Source organism: Chelon labrosus, assembly GCF_963514085.1.
Source record: "Chelon labrosus genome assembly, chromosome: 7".
Taxonomy (NCBI): domain Eukaryota; kingdom Metazoa; phylum Chordata; class Actinopteri; order Mugiliformes; family Mugilidae; genus Chelon; species Chelon labrosus.
In genome coordinates this window covers 8072661-8097384 of record NC_140343.1, presented here as the reverse complement: position 1 = coordinate 8097384, position 24724 = coordinate 8072661, and the positions used below count along the sequence as shown (strand labels likewise).

General features: G+C 44.7%; 1 protein-coding gene across 1 annotated transcript in view; it reads left to right on the top strand.

The window, feature by feature from the left end:
• The window catches only part of ror1 (receptor tyrosine kinase-like orphan receptor 1), a gene marked incomplete at its 5' end in the record, with an annotated part of 130811 nt that overhangs the window by 94625 nt on the left and 11462 nt on the right, over nt 1-24724 (top strand). The window contains 4 exons of the mRNA XM_084548558.1: nt 21523-21650; nt 23189-23506; nt 23727-23972; nt 24076-24290. Coding sequence (XP_084404684.1) covers nt 21523-21650; nt 23189-23506; nt 23727-23972; nt 24076-24290 — 907 coding nt within the window. The remainder of the gene's footprint in view (nt 1-21522; nt 21651-23188; nt 23507-23726; nt 23973-24075; nt 24291-24724) is intronic.

The window sequence follows — 24724 nt, the reverse complement described above, 5'->3', positions numbered from 1 at the left end:
ACGGCCAACTTATTATCTGTAAAGTTAGGCTGGCAGCCGTCAAGGAGACAAGGTCACCTAATGATGACACGGGATGACCTTTTGCCGCTTACCTCATACCGCAGCTGTTCAAGCATCAAAACCTCTGCTCCGAAACGTTTTGAATAGACGTCTGCGGCAGACGCTTGTCAGGTTTTCTTATTTTTATCCCTCACTCCCGGTCTAGCGAACAGACTGACATCCGTGTGGATAAATTCCACAAACGTCACTAACACATTTAGGGGAGGGGGAATTTCTTGCCACCCACCTCGATGGACGTGAACACAGGATGAACTTCAGGTCCTCTGTGCTGGCTTTGCTTCGCTCTGCGCTCTGATTTCCATCCCCTCCACGTTGAGCTAAAGTGTACGCTCTGAGGCGTGCACAGCATTACAGTGTGTGTGTTCACATATATCCCGCAGGTTAGGTTTTTTGGGAGTAACCGCAGGCCAACTGAAGGCTGACAGCCTGGAGGTTTCAGGCTCGCAGTCCTGGAAGCTTGTGTTCAGTGTGGCTGCCTAAAACTGGAGTAGGAGGAGGAGGAATCGCATCTGGAGGGGAAAGGCACAAGGATGATTGAGACAGACGGGATGAAAATATGATGGATAATCTGAAGCACGAGACAGACATTTTTAGATTGCAGGGCTGTTTTAAGGGTCCATTTATATGCTGGGTCTCAAGCCCATGAAGGGAAGTCCAAGATACACTGCATGCACAATGCACTGACTCAAAGAAAAACAAAAATATTCCCATGTCACCCTTTTAAAATCAGAATAGTGAACCAATATAGCCACCCTTCTTTTCAACAACACTCAAAAGTCTTCCATCCATGGAGTCTGTCAGTTTTTTTTTACCACTTGACCTTCAACTTTTTGGGCAACAGCAACCACAGCCTCCCAGACACCGTTCAGAGAGGTGGACCGTTTTCCTTCGCTGTACAGTACATCTCACGTTTAAGAAGTTCTCAGTAGGGTTTAGGTCACGTGAAGAAGGGGGCCGTGTCAGTATTCTTTCATCTTTAAGGCCTTTACTGGCTGGCCACGCAGTGGAGTACTTTGATGCATGAGATGGAGCGTTGTCCAGCATAAAAATCATGGCCTTCTTGAAAGTTGCAGACTTTTTTCCTGTACCACTGTATGAAGGAAGTGTCTTCTGGAAACTGGCAGTAGGTTTGGGAGTTGAGTTTGAGTCCATCTTCAACCTGAAAAGGTCCAACAAGCTCCTCTTTGATAATTCCAGCCCACACCAGTACCCCACCTCCACCTTGCTGGCGTCTAAGTCGGAGCGAAGTTCTATGTCCATTGCTGATCCAGCCACGGGTCCGTCCATCTGGTCCATCAAGAGTCACTATTATCTCATAGAACCTTTGAAAAAATCCTTCTTCAGATATTTCTTGGCCCAGTCGTGGCGTTTCATCTTATGTCTCTTGTTCAGTGGTGGTCGGGCTTCAGCCTTTCTTACATTGGCCATGTCTCTGAGCACTGAACTCCTTGTACTTCAGGACACTTCAGGTCGGTTCCAGTTCTGGAATATGGCAGCACTGGTCTATAACAATGGGCTCCTGGTAGCTTCACACGGGATTCTTCTCAAATCGTTGGCAGTTAATTTGCGTCTTTTTCTCTGGACGTGTTTCTTGCGACCCTTTTGGCTATTTGTAACAAAGCGTTTGATGGTTCTGTGGTCACGTCCTAATATCTTGGCAATTTCAAGAACGCTGTATCCCCCCGCTGAGAGATGCTTTATAGTTTTTGAGTCTGTTAGACCTCTTTTCTGGCCCATTTAGCCTGAGAAAAAGAAGCTGCCCAGTAATTGTGCACCTGATATAGGGGGTTGATCTCCTAAGGCCACGCCCACCCTCATTACTCAAATGCACATCACCTAGTATGCTCAAATCCTATATGTGTTCAAGTTTATTCAGCTTGGAGATGGAAAGTATACATAAAAATGACGATATGGTCAAACTACTCACTTGCCTAATAATTGTGCACGCAGTGTAAGTTTTTATATTGGAATTGAAGATAAAGGTTGCTTACTGTTTAAACTTTTAAATTATGTGTGAGACCAATAAAGCTCCTAATAATTAAATATAGTGGCCCTGCAAGGCCAACCTGTCTCTTTTATCAAATCATTCGAGGTATTTGCCAAAGTCAAAGCTTGAAAACTTTGGACCAAAAACATTCCTATGAACTCCTTATTACAGGAATAGGATTAGAGAGAAGACTTGTACCAGTCTCTTGTCTGAATATGTAAATACTCGCAGACAGCTAGGCTTAACATGAAGACTGAAGACGATTGGGAAACTGCTGGCATGCGTCCGTCCAAAAAAGTAGCAGGTCGTTCCTCACGGTGAAGTTTGCCAGGCGACCAGTGGAGGCTCCCCATAGCATAACACTGAACATGCTGTAACGAGGACGTCCCGATGGTCGGGCAGCCGTTACAAGCTTGTGCTTTAAATCCAGACCTTGTTAAAGCTCTCTTAGTGCCGCCAGTTAGCGTGGACTAGGCGGGGACACTTTAAGGTGTCCAAAAGATACACTGCATTTATTTTCTGGAGGTGCTTGTGAGCTTTTGCCTTTGGCCAGAGAGGGGCTACCTGTTTGCCCATTTCCTGCCTGTCGTGCTAATCTCAAGTCAAACCAGACCGCGTTATTATTCATTATCAGCCTCAAATCCTAGTTTCAGACTCAACTGATTCCGTTTACATCAGCACTTATCACTAATTAAGGAGCAGATTAGTGTGTCAGTGGTTCCCCTCTACGCACTCCTTCCTCGCCCCTCTCTCTGTCCGCCTCCCCTCCTCGGAGATGTTTTCACAGAGCCAGAACAAACACGCGGTGAGGGGAAAGAGGCTCGCCTGCCAAAAGCGAGACCCCCGACTTTCTTCGTTTTTCTCTTTTTCTCCCTCTGCGCCGCTGCCATGCTTCTTTCTTTTGCAAGAGAGGGGGAAAAAGAAAAAAAAAAGTGATGGAGACGGCGGGGAGGGTGAAGGGAGTGAAAGAAAAACAGTGTTAGCAGAGGCGGAGGAGGATGGTACCATTAACACTCGGGGCTGCGTGTTTTTCTTTGATTCCCGGGTCCTGCGGGGTCGGCGGCGCTCAGGTGTGATTAGCTGTGTGAGCCGACAGGAGGTTTAGCTGTAAGCTCAGATCAGAGGCAGTTAATAACTCCTAACAGAGGCAGGCGTGCACTCTGCCTTTGCTCTGACAGGGCAGCCCAACACTATCAATGGCACATGTTAACCTTGCTTTTCTTTACGTCTGTATTTTTCTCCAATTAATCAGTCGGATTGCTTAGATTAGCATCTCGTCAGTAGCTTTTTCTCTGATGAAATCACTTCTAGTGACGCATTGTTTGCATTTTGGAGGTTGCAAAAAGGAGCATCTAGCTGCTAAACATCAAGGTACGTGCCTCAGTATATGGTGGAGATCAAATCAGAGCTAAAGGAGAGCAAATATTGACCAGAAACACAATCACAGTTGACTTCTTCACGTCAAATCAGCCAAAAGAGTCGATTTGTTCCGCAGAATAATGTGTTTCTGATGGTGCCAAACAGCCAAACATACTCCCCAGTTCCTTTTACAGTTTTCAAAAGCAGATTTTTACATTTCCAAAAATGTTGACATGTACTGGATGTAGACGTTTTTAATCTGACAGCAGCCATAAACAGACTTTATGCAACACGACCGCTGATCCCGGAGTCTCTGTCTGTGTTTACAATAGAGGGGTTTTCTCGCTGTTTGAAAAGATTAATAACACTACACCCTGGCTGTCGAGGCTGTTTAAGTTTCTCAAAACTTTCCCCCCACTGCTTTTCTCTCAGCACTTTTTTTTTTTTTTTTTTTTTTTTTAAAAAGCAATTACAAAAATAGCAGCTTTTTTTCTCTCTCCTCTCTTTTCCCTCCTTCTCTCCCGTCAATCCACTCCGTAGTCGGGAATAAAGTAGACACAGGTTGAACAAAGAACAGATCTTTCTTCCTTCTGAACCTCCTGCTCCTTGCTTATCCTCAATCTCCTTGTCACTCGCTTCAAAATATCTACCTTTTCGTGAATTAAACGTTCGACGGTGAATGATGAAAGATGCAATCCGCGTGCAACGGGCAAAAAGACCTTCGGGACCAGTTGGATTAACATTTTTATGACCGTTGTGCGTCATTTCAAACCACTTCACAGCTCTCGAATAGATTTATAAGTGAAGAAGTTTATGCGTGTATCTACGTCCATGTAATACAGTAAGATCTTTATTTACTTTACGTAAGCTCGCAATTAATTTTCCAGCTTAGACCTTGTTTGGGTGTAACTCGACGACTCGGAATGACTCCTCTAATCAGCTGTGTTTAACTGAAATATAGAACAAACACACATGCGCATTCCTGCGACGGAGGTGTGCGTGCGCATGTGGCAAGGAACCAACCAACACACGACGGATGGCTCTGTAATTAGCCAGCTGTCAACACACTGGATTAAATTGACCTCGGAGCTGACGTGACAACGGCCACGAGGCCTCCAGCTCCCTTTAGCCTCCACTGGCGGTCCAATTATACAGTCGAAGCATCAAAGAGTTAAAAAAAACAACGAATGAGTAGCTTGACTTTGTGTTAGGCAGGGCTGTAGCGTGTGTGTTTCGCCCTCAGTGGTGCAAGGGTTGATTGACAAATTAGTTTAAGGGAGCAGCTTCTAAAATGTATAATAACTGATGTTGAAGCTTGCGCAGGCTTGCTCGATGGTATCGGATGCTCGAATACGTCTGTGTAGTAATCCTTACAGTTTGGTTGAGACCCTGAGATCTCTTTTTCACTATCCCATGTACAGCAGCTGTTGGGAAAGGCTTGTACCTACAATGGCCGTGTAATTAGAATATGATTTATTAAGACGGCCGGCCGGTAGTTACACAATCGGGGTATGGGGCTGCATCCTAGGTGTGAACGTGGGCAGATAAAGAGATGCCGTCAAGGGATTTTATCTGGCATCCAAATTGAAGCCGCAGTTGAGTAAGTGAGATAATTATTTAGGGAATCTATAACAGATATTGTGCTCCAAGTTATATCTTGCATCATGCATCATCTAAAAAGTGAGGCCTGCAGGCAAACCAACGCGCTGACTGATCTTCCGGCTGACTTTGGCAACAACAAGTCGCCACGACGGCACTGTTTTATCAGCACAGTGCAATCGAATGGTAGCAAGCATTCCTTTACAGTGTGTGAGAACACACAGACACTCACTAATGGTGCGTGGCTATTGCCACACATTGCTTCATGATTATTGGCTTTTCACCCACATTCTCTGCAGCTCCCCTACAGTATTTATTGTGGCACCTTCTCATTTTGTCTGCGAACTTCCTGTGAATGAAACATAAGCTTCCCTGTCACAGTTGTCTTAATGATAAACCTGCGTCTTTTCTTTTGAGATTTACTATTCCCCCCACACACAAAACTCTCACAGCTGCATATTAATTCTTCGATTTAGATACGTTCTGGCCAAAAGTGAGACGAGAAGAATGATACCACACTCAAATATGCCTGATGAACGTGAATCGACAGCAGCTGCTTAGCTTAGCTTAGCTTAGCCTAGCCTAGCATCAAGATGGAAACAAGGGACGAGATAGCTTCCTTATTAATCTGGTATGGACAAAAATTGACAAGCAGAATCAACCACATACTGTCGTTCTTAAACTTTATCTTTTGTACAGATTACACGACCATGATATAAAACTGCTTGTCGATTCTGTTACCTTTATACACAGTCTGGCTTGTTGTTTCCCCTTCACTGGAAAGGGTTTATGTAGCTAGAGGTAGACAAAACAATATGTAAAGCACAGACGCCATGAACGATCTGAATAAAGACTTTACCCCACTTTACCCCTTAGAAATGTGCAGTATTTAAAAAAAAAAAAAAAACAGCCCCTCCGCCCATCCAGCATCCCCACCACACAGAGTATGTGCTGTTCTGGGTCACAATAGGCTCTTAGCTGTGACCGTGAACTTGTGTGTGTGATGCATTGAGAAACTCAGGATTTCGGTTTCACTTCTGCTCACCTCAGCGCCAGTGTCAACACTGCTGTGGCTCTCCGACGCTGGCCAGGACGGATGATGATTTGCTCCACACCGCAAGCATCGCACCCATTTTAAACTGAGGGGATGACAGGCCCACTCAGTTTTTGGATGCGTTCACCCCCCCTGCCACATGCTGATTCACTTTAGCACTCCACATCAGAATAGCGAAAAACTTATTTCAGTTTGAGGATCCGGTTACGCATCTCCATTGGAAACTCTTGGCTGTTCGATCCTGCCAACAACAGGCTCTGTACCAGTTTTCTTAACCCATTGTTTAACCATAGAGGTAAGAGAAATAGCTGTTGAATGATCCCCAAATTGCCTTTATCGTTTCTGCCAAATATGGAAACTGAAGTGATGAAGCTTTCTTGGCAAAGTTTCTGGCTTGTATACAGCTTTTTTTTTTTTAAGTTATTAAGTGCACATACACTTTAAAAAACAAAGACATCCTATTGAGACATTTTCACCTTTGTCCTTTCCTTTTGCATGTCCAAAGTAGACTGGGTGTTTTACCCACAAGCAGCCATGCACACACTCGCGCTTCCACATAAAACGGTCAAAGAACTGCACACACAGTCACACCAACAAACTCAATCCAACACACGTGTTTGGTTAAGTCCTCGGCGGGGCTTAATTGCCGCCTTGTTGTAGATTCTTTTTAGTTCGGCGCTGATTGATTGGCGATCAGGGCCCTAATATGGCTCTTCGGGGACAGGCCCTTTGACATGGCCTGGTCCCAGGGCACCGGCGCTGTTTGAAACCAGAGATCACGCCGCAGCCCCCTCCCGTAAGCCTGGACGCCCCTCTGCTAAATGCTACCCCGGTCACACACATACAGGCTGACACATGTGAGCACACACACTCTGAGGTTGTCATGATGTGTAGCCGCCTTTAACCATTAAAGCAATTTACATTATTTGGCATTAGTAATGGCGTATGTCTGTCTTTACACGCTTTACCACACACCTTGAGTTTCATACACAAGCCATTATGAGCAGAGCTTTCACACTCAGCTTGGACAAGACCCGCTTCCTGTTTCCTGTATCCCAGAATCCCTTGTGTCTGTCTGTTGGCGATCCCGTTGGCAGGTCTGGTCAAGGTCAGGTCTGGTAAAATCTGTGGTTTAGGACTAAGTGTGTGCGTTTTTGCGAGCCATGGGTTCTCCCTGAGGGGTTCAAGGCCTAGATGGAGTATGCAGGGCTTCCTTGAACTCTGCCCTGAACCCCCCATGAACACAGACACACACACTCATGTAGGGGGGAGAAAAAAAGGAGACATACATGCAGACATGTATGCACAGAAAGTGTTCTTTCTTCACCCTCGGAGGTTGTGCGGTAGAAACAGAGGAAGGCACAGTGCACCTTGAGTATTTCTCCGTATAAATAGCGGCTTTTGTTTGCAGTCTGGACCTGTATGCTGCGAGCCATGACCAGAGGACATTTGCTAATTTGTAAAGCTTAACATGATAAGTGCAGTTTGTTGTTGGGAGTACTGATAGAGGATGCCCTTTCCTTTCTATTAGTTGAGCTCAGTTTATCAGTCGGTCTTGTGTTTATTAGTCGTGGCGCCCACCAAATTGCATGCTTATGACTAGAGTGCATTTTAGGTTGCGATAAAGCCGCGTTGTAGGTCGTGGACGAGATTCTCGTTCCCGAGATAAAAAAGGAGAATGCACATAATTTAAAAAATGTTCCCCTTGAGATGCACACAGATTAATAGAAAAAAAAAGCTTCCTTGTTGTCTTCTCCAGGACATCCCAAAGATTCTCAATGGAGTTAAGTTTGGGACTCTGTGGTGGCGAATCCATGTGTGAAAATGATGTCTCATGCTCCCTGAACTACTCTTTGACAATCTGAGCCCCATGAATCCTGGCATTGTCATCTTGGAATATGCCCGTGAACATCAGGGAAGAAAAAAATCCATTGATGGAATAACCTGGTCATTCACTATATTCAGGTAGTCAGCTGACTTCATTCTTTGGGCACATAATGTTGCTGAACCTAGACCTGAGCAACTGCAGCAACCCCAGATCATGGCACTGCCCCCACAGGCTTGTACAGTAGACACTAGGCATGATGGGTGCATCACTTCATCTGCCTCTCTTCTTACCCTGATGCCCCCATCACTGTGGAACAGGGTAAATCTGGACTCATCAGACCACATGACCTTCTTCCATTGCTCCAATCTTTATGCTCCCTAGCAAATTGAAGCCTTTTTTTCCAGTTACCTCACTGATCAGTGGTTTTCTTAAGGCGACACAGCTGATCAGTCCCAATCCCTTGAGTTCCTTTCACATTGTACGTGTGGAAATGCTCTTACTTTCACTATTAAACTGAGTTCTACTGTTGTTTTTCTTCGATTTGATTTCACCAAACCTTTAAGTGATCGCCGATCACGATCAGTCAGGAATGTTTTCCGACCACATTTGTTCCTCGAAGACGATGGTTCCCCACTATCCTTCCAGTTTTTAATAATGTGTTGGACAGTTCTTAACCCAATTTTAGTAGTTTCTGCAACCTCCTTAGATGTTTTCTCTGCTTGATGCATGCCAATGATTTGACTCTTCTCAAACAGACTAACCCATTTTTTTGGCCAGTCAGTGTAATTAACAATCGGATAATCCTCATGCCAAAGTCACTTTCAGCAGTCTTCACGTATCACCTCTTGCAATCTGCATGATCCAAACAAAATGTGACAAATATATAATTATCAGTGTACTGGTTGTAGTACAAACCAAGGCAACCAGGTGATTCAGTGGACCGTACTTGCAATGTTATTACTGTCAACAGACTCCCAACCCACATTGCTTGTCTTTACTTGCTTTAACTAATCCAATCAACCACTCTTATGAAGGCCTGAAGCCACATGGAAGTCCAAATTTCAGGCTTGCCTGTAATGAAGGGGAGCAAACTGGGTTTTATATGGAGACATATCAGCTCTCAGCATGAATTGGTCCCTAAAGGTCAGAAGGTGGGCGGGTTCCACTGATCAGCAAAAAAACATTGCTGTGGCAAATGAGGACAATCAAATGAAGACAGGAGGAGATGTGTGTGCATGGGTGTGTATCCGTGAGTAAGACACAATGTGGTTTGGAAGGGAAAGCATGCCCCACGGTTATACTTACTGCTTTTATTTGAATGTCTTAATTCTTCCCGTGTATGTGTGTGTGTGTTTAAAGTGTAGTTGCTTCAAATGATGGAAAGGGAAAGCATATGTGTTCAACTACTGTCAATTATGAATAGCGAAGGAGTGAATCATGGTTTTCAGGTGTGAATTTGCCCAAATAGAAATGTCACTCTTCATCTCCCACAGCAACCTCCGAAAATTGAGAAAATGCGCCTTCTGAGGGTGTCCTGTATTGTCTGGGAACAGAATGATGTTAGTGGGGGGGCTTTGGGTCCGATTGGGTTGAGGAGAGGGGCCTCTGTGGATCATCCCACAGATACTTGATCAGTTTAGGATCTAGTGAATTTGGAGGCCAGGTCAACACCTTGTGCTGCTTTTCATGTTTTTTGAGTTGTTCCTAAACCGCATCCCGGCAACTGCATCCTGCTGGGGATGGCTGCTGCCATCAAGGAGTGTCATTGCTATGGGGTTGGGGTGCCTGGTCTGGTCTAGGTGGGTGGTACATGTCTAGATAACATCCACATGAATGCCAGGTCCAAAAGTTTCACAAAGCATTGTCACAAGATGTTAATCACTTCTCCTGTCAGTGGTCATAATGCTATACCTGGTCGGTGTATAAACCATATTGTAAATACAGCTGACAACTGTGAGAATGTTTGTCTGACCCTGAATAACATGCAGGTTTGTCTTGTTAACATAAAGCCTATAGATGATCTTTTTATTGAAAGATTCAGGAGCCAAATCCTCCTCAGATGGTTCTGAATAAAACCCTCAGAATGAATTGTGTGTGTGTTTGTGTGTGTGAGAGAGCTTGTACGGTACACGTCTAGCTTCAGTAATCCTTCCACAAAAGTATTGCTTGTCACACATGGGCTGTCTTTGAGCGAGGGATTAACGTCATGAAAACGACTGACTGCGGTCTTCAGTGTTGCACCATTATACACTTATTTTCTGATGAAGTGCAGCGATTCCAGCCTTCCTGTTGTGTCCACATTCCTTTACTTTGGTTTGTATGCTTGAGTTTCAGCAGGAGACTTTTTTATTTTTATTTTTTTTTAGTCACTGCTTGCCCATAATCTCCAGCGACTCCAGACAACATGCCTGAACTCTGCATTTTATCAATGGAAAAGTGACTTTTTGGATTTTCCATGATGATTTATATCTGTAACTATAACAGAATATAGACTCTTTGAACAAAAGCATACAGAGCGCAGTGTCAACAGCTGATTAGCAGCTTTGTGAACGTATTTTGAGGTGGGTGTCCTTTAGCCCATAGCTGACATAAGCCCTTTTTCACTTGTTTTCCGTGTCCCGCAGACGCCTTCGACAGCACAGCGTGTAAAGAGGGATTATTTATGGGCACCACTGTGCAACAGTGTTTTCCTTCCCCGCAGTACCTGGTCTTTAGCGACTCTTAATCGCTCTCATCAAGGATTATTCCACTTTCCTCAGGAAGCCGTGCTCGCGTTTGAGCGTGTGCTTTCTTGTTCCTCGAGCGCCCGTCAGTAGCCAGTCAGCCAAAACATGTGTCCTCCTGTCTTTTTTAAGTGTCTGCCTTTGTGTGTTCAGATTGGGCCCTGTGATCTAGGCAGCGTGTTGTCGTAAATCATGCGGGAAAGCGCGCGCGTGCGTGCGGAGGTAGGGAGGTGGGGAGGTTGGGAGGGGATACGCGCCGTCTAAATCACAGAAGTGGCTTTGCTCTCGGCGATCTCGTTTCGCCCCCCCACCCCCGTTCATTCTTTTTCTACTTTCTGTGCTTTTCCTGTTATTATTATTTCCACACGGATGTCTGTAGGCAGCCCTGGAGTCAATTCAAGGAATGCTGTTAAGAAAAAAAATAAAAAATAAAGACAGGAATTTTTACTGCAACAAAAGTGGAAAACAAGAAGTTTGTAATACTGTTCCAGAAGGGGGAAAGGCTTCTCACAGACGTATATCATACAGTAGTCCTGAAAATGTATTGTTCAGTATTTATCCGTCTTTCTGAAAGGCATTGTACCTGTTAAACCTGTTTGTGACCTTTTTGTGATTTAGAATAGTCTTTATTGTCATTGCAGAACACAAGTTGTACAGCGCAGCAAGGTTTTGTTTCATCTCTGTGAGATTTAAATCTAAATTAGAGATATGAATATCAGTAAAAATATGAATTTAAATATAAATCTGACTATGGAATATACAGATATTTTATACGGTGTTGTGCTTTTCTTTCCATTTTCCCCATCTCGCTTTTTGTACTTTCCCTTTTTTGTGCCTTAGGGTTAGGGTTAGAGTTAGGGTTATGGTCTTCGACGTCAATCAGAAGCTTCCCACCCTCCTACCACTCCTCTAATTCACATTTCCATCGTTGTGTTCTACCACGTGACCCCTGCGTTCTGTTTGTTTGTTTATACGTGTCTTGTCACCACCGATTGACGCCCCTCACTCCTTAAAACCCTCCCCCCTACCTTGGCCGTCCGAGTCCTCCAGGGAAGGGATGTCGCCAGGAGGGGGAGTTTTTGGTGAGGAGTGACGGGATTGATGTAGGGTCCCCACGGAATTACCATGTACACGTTAACCCTGTTATTAGAACTCTTTAGCTTCATCCACAGCCACGACTTCCATCCTGTGTGTGGGCAAAATCTGGGTTTAAGAGCACATTCTTAGGCAGAGCGCAGTCCAACACATGAAACGCCGGCATCTACTATATCTGGGAGTCATTTTGTGCAGTGTTTTAGATAGGATCAGCACAAATTACGTTCAGTTGAAATGCTAACATAAATAAATGTTTTATTTCTATCTCGACTCAAGAGCAATTCAACCAGAAGCGGTTTCATTTACTGGTTAAGCCCATCAGAACCTGTAACGTCTTTTCTGGAAAAAATTCCTCAGAACCACTGGAAGTGATGCGTTTTGCATTTCTGGCAGCGAAGAAAAATGTTTGTACGTGTGAAATAAATACAATATATTTAGAATGAGCAGAGATTCATTTCCTTTCACGCAGGTGCAGAACGTCCACGCATAACATTATGACCACTGACAGGAGAAGTAAATAACACTTACTCTTTTGAGACAATGCAACGTTCTGCTGAGAGATGTTTGGACCTGGCATTCATTTGGATGTCACTTAGACATGTACCACCCACCTAGACCAGACCACCCCCACCCCATAGCAATGACACAGAGACACATGAAGAACAGCACAAGATGTTGACCTGGCCTTCAAATTTACTAGATCCCAAACTGATCAAGTATCTGTGGAATGCACTGGAACAAGCCTGATCCACAGAGGCCAGACACCACAGGACCCCCTTTAGAAGGTTCGTGTCCATTCTCTGATGAGCCACATCTGTTTTGGTGACACAGTGGACACCTACACAATATTAGGAAGGTGGTCATAATGTTATGCCTGATTGGTGTATATGCCAGCTGGCCATTGGCTGTAGTCTTTGTGGTTTGTTCAGGTGCAATCTTTGACGACACGAGGCGACATCACAGTCGACCTTCGTCGCGGGTAATTCTTTCGGTTCTGTTTGGCCTGTCCCGATCTTAAAGATACTACTTAAAGATACTTGACCCCCAGATTCCAATCAGTTTTTCAGTGAGCGATAAACACTTGTGCCATTGTTGAAGAAATTCCCTCAAGGAGTTTCTAGGATATGACATTCACGAGAATGGTACAGACAGACAAAACAAAAACAAAACAAAAAAAAAAAAAACACGAGGCTGGCAGGAATAATTTAGGACATCCAGACAATTGGGTTAAACCTGGCTCAACTTTGTGAGGACATGAATGCCACGTTTTTACTGTGTAGCTGTCGACTGTTTATAGAATAATTGATAATGTGATAACTTTTCAGAAAACTGAGAACCTTGCAGTGTTTTGGGTTATTCAGGGTTTGGGTTATGAAGGGTATGAACTCATGGATGTTTTAGTCATCTGGACTTTCTGACCATATTGTGTTACCAGAGACAAAAAGTGATTTAAAGAGTTCCTTCCATTCAAAACTGTCTACCAGACGTGACAAATTTTTGTGAAATCTGAAATGTGAACAGAACTCACCACCTCAAATCCGTCTCTTAAGTCGCTTCTTGCTTCCTTCCCCTCCCCGTATGCCCTGAAACTCCTTCCCTCCGACAGAAGCCTCCATTGTTGCAGCCGGTGAGCTGCAGTAACATGAGGACCTGGTGTTCCTTCTCTTTCTCCATTGTATCCCAGCACAGCGCCTTCAGTTGCCCTGACTCGCTGCTCATTCCCAGTGTGGTCACGGGCCACTGGCAGCCACAGATCCCAGTCAACCTCAGCCTCTGGTGGCCATTTTGGCTCCCTGACAGTGAGAGATCATTATACAGTGCAACCACACAGGGAGTCCTCTTATGATAATGGAATTGTCCTGTCAATGAGTGCACACCAGTGCAGAGGGACTAACACATAGATCATTGCCCTGTAGTCATTGTCTCAGAATACGAGTTTATATTTCAACACTGCACAAATAAAAACAACAGCCTAAATCATGTGGACTAATTCTGTGGTTCTTCTCATAATTGCAAACAGACAGAGTAATGCCGAACAGATTTTCATCTCTAATCGTCTTTGTCAGGCTTACTTTTAAGAAGGAAACAATCTCTTGAGGACAGCGATTGTTTTCTTCCTGTCTTCCTCGCTATCTTTTCCTTCCAAAACCCACAACTGTCCCTGATTTATTGTTGGACGCGTTCCATCAAATGCACTCGCACCGTCTTAGGCCCTGTTCAGGCCTTTCGTCAACATCCGTCCCGAGCAATCTGATTGCAAGTGGCCAAGTAAAGGTGAGAACGCGACCAGGGCGCGTTTGAGAGAGTCGATCTGTGACCACATTTTGGTGGTGGTCTGGATCCTGGGTGCTCTCATTCCTTTGGTAGCATGAGATCAGATCTAAAGTGCTGTTTGGGGACGCACGAGGAGATGCATTTTAATGCCAGGTGGCCACTTGCGATCAGAACGCCCAGGATGGATGTTAATGCAAGTTCTGAACAGGGGCCTTAGACACATACACATACAATAAATTCAACTCCAACTTATGAAATGTGATAATTTGTCACCTTCTTTGCCTTCTTATACACAGAGTCACTGAAAAAATACTACTTAACTTAAAAGAACAAAAATAATCCTCACTGGTTTTATAGGTCTTACCCCATTAACTGCCATTCACACGCACATCCATTGACTTCCTTTTTTTTATAGGGGTTTATGGGATGAAATCATCTATGAATCAGCTGATGTTTCATTTTCAAAGTGAATGAAAACAACTCAGTATAACAACTCAACTTAGAATTTACACATTCTGGAATCAGTTTGTTGCTACTGGTGAAGATAAACTTCACAAGGCCTCCTAGCTTCCTGAAACCTATTTCATAAATCACCGCAGTACACAGTTGAGTAGTTAGAAAAACAACATATAGCTACAACTCATAGACTATAGCACAAACCGAGGGACCGCCCCATTCAGGACTTAGTGACCTCATGCCGCCAGCAGCTCATCTCCTCTTCACTCAGCAGCCAGAGCAGCTCCTGGAAACCAAAGCCTGAAATCTAAAATGTCATCGGGATCCGCCCCTCGCCTCCTTCTTCTTCTTAAGTCCCATACTTTCTGTATTCCGCCCCAACAAAGAGCGTTGAGTTTCCCATCTCTTTAAGCCCAAAACTAAACACAAACCCGTCATCGCTTCCCACAGATACTTGATCAGAAATACCCAAGTTTACATCCTCTGGGCCTGAAGATTTCTGCCGTAGTCAAAACCTAAACCAAAATATAGAGGCAACAAGGCAGAGGAGAAGTGTGTTTATCCTAGAGTAGAGAGTACATCATACAGTAATCTCACGTCTTTTTGTAAGGTGATTTGTAGATGTTTATCTGATGCATACACCGATCAGCCACAACATTAAAACCACTGACAGGAGAAGTAAATAACATTGATCATCTTGTGACAATACAGTGTTCTTGGACCTGGCATTGGTGTGGATGTTACTAAGACATGTACCACCCACCTAGACCAGATCAGGCACCCCCACCCCATAGCAGCAGCTGAGGTTGGCAGCAGCCATCCCCAGCAGGATGCAGCCTGACACAGACACGCACACAAAAACGCTTTAGGAACAACTCAAAAACACATGAAGAACGGCACAACGGACCTGGCACCTGGCCTCCAAATTCACTACATCCCAAACCCATCCCCTTAACCCATAGGACCCAAAGGCCTCCACAAACAACATCCTGTAGCCAGACACCACAGGACACCCTCAGAAGCCCCACGTCCATTGTTTTGGAGGCACAAGAGAGACCTACACAATATTAGGAAAGAGGTCATAATGTTATGCCTGATTAGTGTATTCCAAATGCTTCCTTTGAAATTTCACAATAAGGCTGCAGCTCAGCAGCTGGATTCATTTGATCAGTTTATTTGGTCCGTTAGACATCAGGGGAAAAAAAGGACTAGCAGAAGTTGGAAGAGACAGATTTGTACAGATTTATTTCTTCGGGCATTTGTCCGTACATAGTTCTGTTTCTTATCAACGAACAAAAAGCTCTTAATGGGAAAACTGAAGCAGATGAGAGTGAAGAAGAGTCATATTTAAAGGAAAGTGTGGGTGTTTTGAGTTTTTAAGAGTTCTATTTGATGCCAAATAGAACTCCTTGTAGATGATTTCCCACAGAGTGGACTCATCCATTTTGGTGGTTTTAGCATTCACCCTGCTCGACTAAAAACTCTCCTTTTTCCCGTTAACATTTGTCATCGACCACCAACCAACCCTCGTCTCAGAGGTAGTGAGAAATATTTTTGTAAAGGGATCACTGTAACTAAAACAGTACACTCCATCCTGTCATCAGCCTCTGGTTTATCGGTTTGTGCATCCAGCCATGTGTGCACAAAGTGTGTGAGGTAATATACATAGCAGTGCATTCTTTTCTTTTGAGTGTTCATCCTGTTTTTTATGAAATCGAGGCCTACATTTATAAGCCTGTGTGTTCTGTTGGTGCCTTGCTGGTTTATTCTTAATTAATAATGTATTTAATCACAATAGCAGTGTGGCTAACAGAAAAACCATTATTCTGTTTGGTGATCAACTGTCATGCGGGTTTGCGTTTGTGATTTTGCCCAAGAGGTTGTGATATTACAACATGTAGATGCAGTACTGTGAAAGGAGACACTGTTCATCTGGAGCCATTAATTGTCTCCGTGTATCAGCTAACATACGGCGATTAACCTGCTCCGTGTCGGCATCTTAGCTCGGTTTTTACGAGCATGTTGGAATGCCGTTGTTAGCATTTGGCCGTTGCTGCGCACCCACAGACTTGTTGTGGTTATGTTTGCTGGCTACTTTCACATTCTTATCTGTATTTAGTTTCATGATCCTTGCGCAAATTTATGCCTTGAACAATCCTCTATCAACACTTCATGTGGGTCGAGGAAAGAAATGTATTTTTATAAATCTGACATTCTGAATGTTGGTAGTTTTTAAATGGTGTCAGCCAGCGACCGGTACCTCCAGCCTGCACTGACTGTAACACACAAGCATACACCACCCACAGTCAAGTTGTCTTACCACAGATATTGCACATGTGCATATGCACCGATCAGGCATAACATTATGACCACCTTCCTAATATTGTGTAGGTCTACTTTGTGCCTCCAAAACAGTTGCGACTCATCATGGGCCTTCTGAGGGTGTCAGTGGGGGCCTTTGGGTCCTACGGGTTGAGTGGAGGGACCTCAGAGGATCATCCCACAGATACATGATCAGTTTGGGATCTAGTAAAGGTGGATGCCAGGTCAACACCTTGTACTGTTCTTCGTTTTTTTTTAGTTTTGCCTGGTCTGGTCTAGGTGGGTGGTACAAGTCTAAGTAACAGCCACATGAATGCCAGGTCCAAAAGTTTCCCAACAGAACACTGAGTTGATGGCCACAAGATGGTCAATATTATTTACTTCAAAAGTCAGTGGTCATAATGTTACGCCTGATTGGTGAATACAATGCTATGGCACATGTACACTATGTTTTTTACTGTTGCCACTGTTTTATTCCTCATACTCTGTTTCCATTATTCTAATTCATCCCATTTTGTGCTTTTTAATGCAAAGGTTTCTTTCTTCATCTTCATCTCTGTGTTGCTGCTGCTGTGGCAACTCAAATTTAGACGAGACACCGATAGCGGTGCACCAAAAAGTACTGGAATACTAGAACTTAATTTATCATTTCTATACTTTCATACTTGAGTTACTCATTTATATCATTTTAATGACCAAATTTTGCAGAGCCAGATGTTCCTGAACAGCTAGTACTTACTATAGTGGCACCACTTAGGTATGAATGTATGTAACTGTATGGATATATGGTGATTCAGGGTGGTGCTGAAAAAAAAACAAGCATGGCTCCTTAGCAGGCCCTTCTATGAATAAATAATGAGGTTGGAAAAAAATGTAATTGGGCAATGAATCAATGTCCTCCATACCTTGTTTAGTTTCTGCGGTGAGGCTCTCCTCTCTGTTTATATCTGGATTATAGATCGAGCCTCGGAGGGAAAACCCTTCCCTTGTAATTAACTGTTATAAAACATTATACAGAGGGCCCGTGGCGTTGGTGTGTAAAATAAAAAGGCCCGAACAGCTATCCACTGTTTACACAAATAGCAACCGCACTTGGCTTTCCTCGCATGGGATAGCTTACATGTACACACACACACACACACACAAACACACACAAAAATAAATGGAGGCGAAATTCCAGAGAGATTTTTGGGAAAACCTCAGATATCTCACAGTGATAGGGTGCTGTAGTTGTGTCTTTCCTAACCATTCTTCCCATTTTCAAGTAATTTTTTTGCTTTGCTGGATAGGATCTCAGACGCGGTTGTGAATCTAAGTTGATTCACATAAAAATGAGTGAAACTGAAATAAAGCAAGCAGTGGGGGGCGAGCTGTGATTTGGACTGAGCCGGTACAGCTGAGGGCGTTCGTACCGGCCACAGTTATAATTTGCCCGCCGGGGATCCGGCTACATCGTGGCGGATCGTCTCCTCTCCCTTGTCATTTGCTTGTCTGTGTGTGGCTTCATCCTAGTGCGGATTTGTGCGTGTCCGCGATCATCTGTGACGCACAACCAGACTAACCTCCTGAGCTGCCTGGACACGCTCCAGCCCTCGCTCTTTATCCTGAGCGTGTGTTTTCTCATGCTCTAAGTGGCCTTTTTCATCTTCTGGGACATCCAGAATGATAATAACCCAAATCAATCAGCAGTGCCTCAAAGTATTCAACTACGTTTTATTGCAACACTCTTTCAATGTAGCTTTAATGGCGGGCATGCTTTCCACCTAAAGAGATGAAGCTCTTTGCCAAAGAGAAAATATCTGAAGATGTAGCAGTTTGTGGCTTACTGAACAGGGTGCTAAGCCTACTGCTGGCTCACCGCAACATGAATGCAATATTACTTATATCTATCTTTTATTAGGAAATTACATATTCTCAGGATAATATCTGCTCAATCATGCACTAAGCAGTAAATGTAACATCACGGTATCTCGGTGGAATCAGCAGTATGCAAACCACTGCTTTACGGTTGTCCCGTGTGTGTGTGTGTGTGTGTTTGTGTCCATGTCTGGAAAGCCCATTTAGATCTGTGCAGAAAGGGGTAGAGGAAACTGACCCCGGCCCGTCAGTCACTTAACACTCCTCGGCGAGAGGGGAACCTAATGACCTCCAAACTTACACACCGTTGGCCTGTGTGTGTGTGTGTGTGTGTGTGTGTGTTTTGAGTGATTTGAACTGCTCTTGTGTGTGTGTGTGCTTGCCTTGCACCGTCGTCACCTTGTTTTCTGTTGCTCTTTTTTGCTTTATTGCAGTTCCTGGAGTAATTAGTGTAATTCGCACACTGTTGCGTAGCTTGTAAACTACCTCACTGACTTGATCAACACAGGCAGGGGGCTTGTTTGGAAGATAATAAAGCATTAAGGGGCGGTGCAACTTGAAGTCAAGCAATGCTCAGTCCAGAACATAGGAACAACAGTGCAGTGAGTATTTTAGTTATCATTATTACACCAATAAGGGCTCAACTATCCACTTTACTTTTTAAAAGCCTAACTATTTTCCTAAATTTCTGGTCAGCCATTACTGAATTGATATTCGTCCTGGTCAATCTGATAACAAGTGACCAAGAAAAGGTGAGAACATAACCATGATGCATTGGAGAGATTCGATATTTGACCACATTTTGGAGGTGGTCTCCTTTGGTATTGTGGACAGAGCTGTAGAGTGCGAAACTCAGATCAGATCTCAAGTGCTGGTTGGGGACGCAGGGTTAATGCCACTTGCGATTGGATTGCCCAGGACGGATTTTATTGCAAGGTCTGAACGTCCGTGATTGAGTGAGTCTGAGAACAGTGCAACCTGGAAGTCAAGCAATGCTCAGTCCAGAGCTTAGGAGCAATAGTGCAGTGAGTATTTTAGTTGTCATTATTACACCAACCAGAGCTCAGCTATCCACTTTACATTTTAATTTAATTTAATGTCAAAGGGAGTGCTAATGTTTGCTATTATTAAATTGAACATTCATCCTGGGCAATCTGATCATAAGTGACCAAAGGTGAGGACACAACCAGGACGCAGAGCTACAGAGTGCGAAACTGAGATCAGATCTCGAGTGCTGGTTGGGGACGCATGTGGACAGATTTCAATGCCAGTTGGCCACTTGTCGGTCACAGTGCTACTTGGAAGTCAAGCAATGATTAGTCCAGAACATAGAAGCAATAGTGCAGTGAGTATTTTAGTTATTATTAAGCCAATCAGAGTTCATATGTCCACTTTACATTTTAAAAGCCTAACTATTTTCCTACGTTTTTGGTCAGCTTCAAAGGCAGGTGAAGGTGAGAACACAACCAAGACGCATTTGACAGGTCTGATCTTTGACCACATGTTGGTGGTGGTCTGGGTCTGGGTTGCTCTCATTCCTTTGGTAGCGTGAAACTGGGATCAGATCTCTAGTGCTGGTTTGGGGGACGCGAGCAGATGTGGCCAGATTTTAATGCCAGGTAGGTGGCCACTTGTGATCAGATTCCCCAGGACGGATGTTAAATGCAAGGTCTGAACATCTCTGTGAGTTTGAGAACAGTGCAAGAGAGATTCGATATTTGACCACATTGTGGAGGTGGTCTGGGTCTGGGGTGCTCTCATTCCTTTGGTATCGTGGACAGAGCTGCAAAGTGAGAAACTCAGATCAGATCTCAAGTGCTGGTTGGGGACGCAAGGTTCATGCCGCTTGCGATCGGATTGCCCAGGATGGATTTTATTGCAAGGTCTGAACATCTGTGATTTAGTGAGTTTGAGAACAGTGCAACCTGGAAGTCAAGCAATGCTTAGTCCAGAACACAGAAGCAACAGTGCAGTGAGTATTTTAGTTGTCATCATTGAACCGGTAAGAGCTCATCTGTCCACTTTACGTTTTAAAAGCCTAACTATTCTCCTACATTTTCTGATCAGTTTCGGAGGGAGTGCTTATGCTTGCTATTTATTCAAGCAGCTGTGTCGGAAGCATGAGGGTGTACTTCATGTCGGCCGGTAATGTGTGGGTCTGTGTGCAGCGTGCCCCTCTATGCTATATATTGTGGTCGTGCCTGGTCTTAAAGTCCCCATATGGCACGACTTAGAGCACATGACCGAGTGATCTCACACCGAGCCAATAGCCTGCCAGTGAGCATGTGGACGGTGTGTGTGTGTGTGTGTGTGTGTGTGTGTGTGTGTGTGTGTGTGTGTGTGTGTGTGTGTGTGCATACACAAAATAAGAGTGCAAAAGAAGGTTTGAGACAAGTGGGTAAAAAATGGGGCAAGTAAAATTAGAAAAGGGGTCAATACGAAAAAAAGAATCTGGGTGAAGTAAAATTTGTATAGTTGTGAAAACATGCTCTCTATCTCTCTCTCTTTCTCTTTCTGTCTCAGTCTCTGCCTGCATGTGTTTCAAATTATGGCTCTTGGTGACATCTCTCTGCCATAACAGGATCAAACATCCGCCAAATATTAATTCTTAATGCGGTTTACATCTGTGCTGTGAACTATGTGTGTGTGTGTGTGTGTGTTTTAGATCTCCGCCTTTGCTGCGAGTGCGACTTATCTTTAGCCAAGCAAAGGCAGCAACAAGAAACAGGCTTTTTCCATCCACAGGAGCGCAACTCGTTGGCGTGGCGTGATGCTCAAACGTGGCCTGACCTCTAGTGGTGTTTTTGTGCATCGCAGCAGGTGCAGAGTAAGCGGTGCAGAAAGATGCCTCAGTGTTGTGTGGACCACTTTAAATGTGACTCACCGTCTTTTCTCCGTGTCCCTTCAGGGAGGATTTCGATGAAGAGGGGTTCTGCCAGCCGTACAGGGGCATAGCCTGCGCCCGCTTCATCGGGAACCGCAGCATCTTCGTCGACTCCTTGCAGATGCAGGGGGAGATTGAGACGCAGATCACAGGTGAGGGAATGCAAATGGTCCAGATATACTTCCACAATGTATTATAGATAGCATTTGTGTGTAAAAGCTGTTTTCTAACCCAGGACAGAGGTGTTTATTTAAGTTTTTAATCATCACAGTTGGGTGCTTTTGATAATTGTGAAGCTTAGACAGATTTATTGCCTAAGTTATTACATTAAATGGAAAGTAAGGACTGAATGGGAGGGAACAGCCCAGTGTATGAACATTTAACATCAGGAAAAGAGTTCAGATAACTAACTGACACCACGCAAAGTTTGGTTTGCAAGACAGAAACAGCAGACCCTCCTGTTTCTTTCTCATACACTTAAGAATTAGTCTTTACTTATTATTTATTAGCTTGTCCTTTGCTCTTTAAGACAATGCAGCTTGAAACTGTAACAGTATCTTTGTCCTTTCTAGGAGTAAATATACCCGTGCTTGCTTTTCAATGATTTATTTCCTGCGTGCACGCTGTCGGGTCAGCGAAGCCATAAATAGTTCTTAAGGACAAACTAGTTTCTCCCCCTCAGGTGTTTCGTGTCTCTCATCCTGCATCCCTCGCGTGAAGTGAGTTCACTAGTTGAACCGTCACATTCTGTCTTCAGCTCCCTGGCTTAATGCTGAGTGAACTCCTTTTGCCGTCTCTGAATATTCTTAACAATGTACACTCGTGAATTAGGACCGCTTAAGAGAGCGAACCCTAATTGATCCACAGTGGGAAGGAAGTGGGACTTCATTTAACAGAGTTCAGAGGAAGTTCAGCTCCTCTATATGGAGCACACATGGCCTACATACTGTTTCGCACAGTATCGTACATTAACGTCTCTCAGCTCCTGTGTTTTTTGTTTGCGTGCAAATGTCCTCAGAGGACAGTTTAATATGTACGTTATTGATTACATCCGTACGGCTGTCAGCTTTTTCCCCCTGAACCGTTCAGGAACAAAGAACGCCCCGACTCTATTCTATAACATCAAGGTTGTGCGAAAATTAAGATTTATGCCGCCACGGAGACTATTAATCCTCCAGGAGGACTGTACATCATACATGTTATATTATAGCCAGAGCGTCCGCATTCCCCGTTCTGAATTTAACGTCACCTTTATTGATCTTTACGATTGTTTCATTGAAGCAACGTGCGCTGCAGGAACGTTTGGACTGTGGCCAGCTTCACTTATCCACTCTTTATTCGCTTGTCTCCTTCTCCTCGCTGCCCGTAGCTGCCTCACTGATAATGACAACCACAGAAAAGCATGTGTTTGCAATAACCGCGCAGTATGACTGTGAGTCATGCATTCGAAACTGCAGCGTTCATAGTCATTCTCAATCCTTGATCCATTTCGTGCGTAGAGGCTAAAAGAACTCGGTAGAAATAAGACCAAGTGTATTTAATGTCTTTCACTGTATAAATTCTTCATGTCTTAATCCAAAAAATTTGTAAAATGTTCTGTTTTTCATTCAGTCTGCTGTCTGTTAACATACAGATTTTCAATTTTTTTCCCTCTCCAACACTGAAAACCATTTCCTTCCTCGCTCCTCAGCCGCTTTCACCATGATCGGAACGTCCAACCACTTGTCCGACCGCTGCTCCCAGTTCGCCATCCCGTCCCTCTGCCACTTCGCCTTCCCCACGTGTGACCGCAGCTCGGGGTCCGACAAGCCCCGCGACCTCTGCAAGGACGAATGCGAGATCCTGGAGAACGACTTGTGCAAGACGGAGTACATCATCGCCCGCTCAAACCCAATTATACTGAAGAGGCTGAAGCTGCCAAACTGTGAGGACCTGGCCGCCTCTGACAGCCCAGAGGCTGCCAACTGTCTGAGGATCGGAATCCCCATGGCCGAGCCCATTAACAAGAGTAAGAGCTGGATGTATAGCATTGTGTTGCTGCTGCTAATGCTGCATTAGGAGAGCAGTCCTTGTTCACAATGAGACTTATGACTGAAGGTGCTAGGTTCTAGTCTTTTTTACCATTTCAGGAAAGCAGAAACAAGTGAAACACATTGCTTTGTTAACCCTCTCTTTGTGATGTTTTGGTGCTGAACACTTATGCTACATGTCACCTTTCTGCCCCTCAGATCACAAGTGTTACAACAACAGCGGGGCAGACTACAGAGGAACCGTCAGTTTGACCAAGTCGGGGCGCCAGTGCCAGCCTTGGAACTCCCAGTATCCTCACAGCCACACCTACCTGGCCGTCCGCTACCCGGAGCTCAACGGGGGGCACTCGTACTGCCGCAACCCGGGGAACAAGCACGAGGCCCCTTGGTGCTTCACGTTGGACGAGGGGGTCCGCATGGAGCTCTGCGACATACCCATCTGTGGTGAGTCGCTGGGACGCGTTTCAATCCGAAACTGATGAGAGTCGTCATTTTAATGTTGCTTATGAGCGATGAGCTCATTTGACGTCGTTTCCTCTCTCGACAGACCATAAGGACAAGTCAGGTGGCGGCAACATGGAGATCCTGTACATCCTGGTTCCCAGCGTGGCCATCCCCTTGGCCATCGCTTTACTCTTCTTCTTCATTTGTGTGTGCCGCAACAACCAGAAGTCCTCCAGGCCTCCTGCGCCCCGCCAGCCCAAACCGGTCCGGGGACAAAATGTGGAGATGTCCATGCTCACGACTGCGTACAAGCCAAAGGTAGAGTAGCAGTTACAGCACATGACACTGTGGGAATATACGCTGATCAGGCATAACATTATGACCACCTTCCTAATATTGCGTAGGTCTCCCTTGTGCCTCAAAAACAGTTGGAGGCACAGAATGGACATGGGCCTTCTGAGGGTGTCCTGAGGTGTCTGGGAACAGAATGTTGTTAGTGGGGGCCTTTTTGAGGGGAGGGGCCTCTGTGGATCATCCCACGGATACTTGATCAGTTTGCGATCTAGTGAATTTGGAGGCCAGGTCAACACCTTGTGCTGTTCTTCATGCTTTTTTTAGTTGTTCGTAAAGCGTTTTTGTGTGTGTGTCTGTGTCAGGCTGAATCCTGCTGGGGATGGGTGCTGCCATCAAGGAGCGACATTGCTATGAGGCGGGGGTGCCTGGTCTGGTCTTGGTGGGTGGTAAATGTCTAA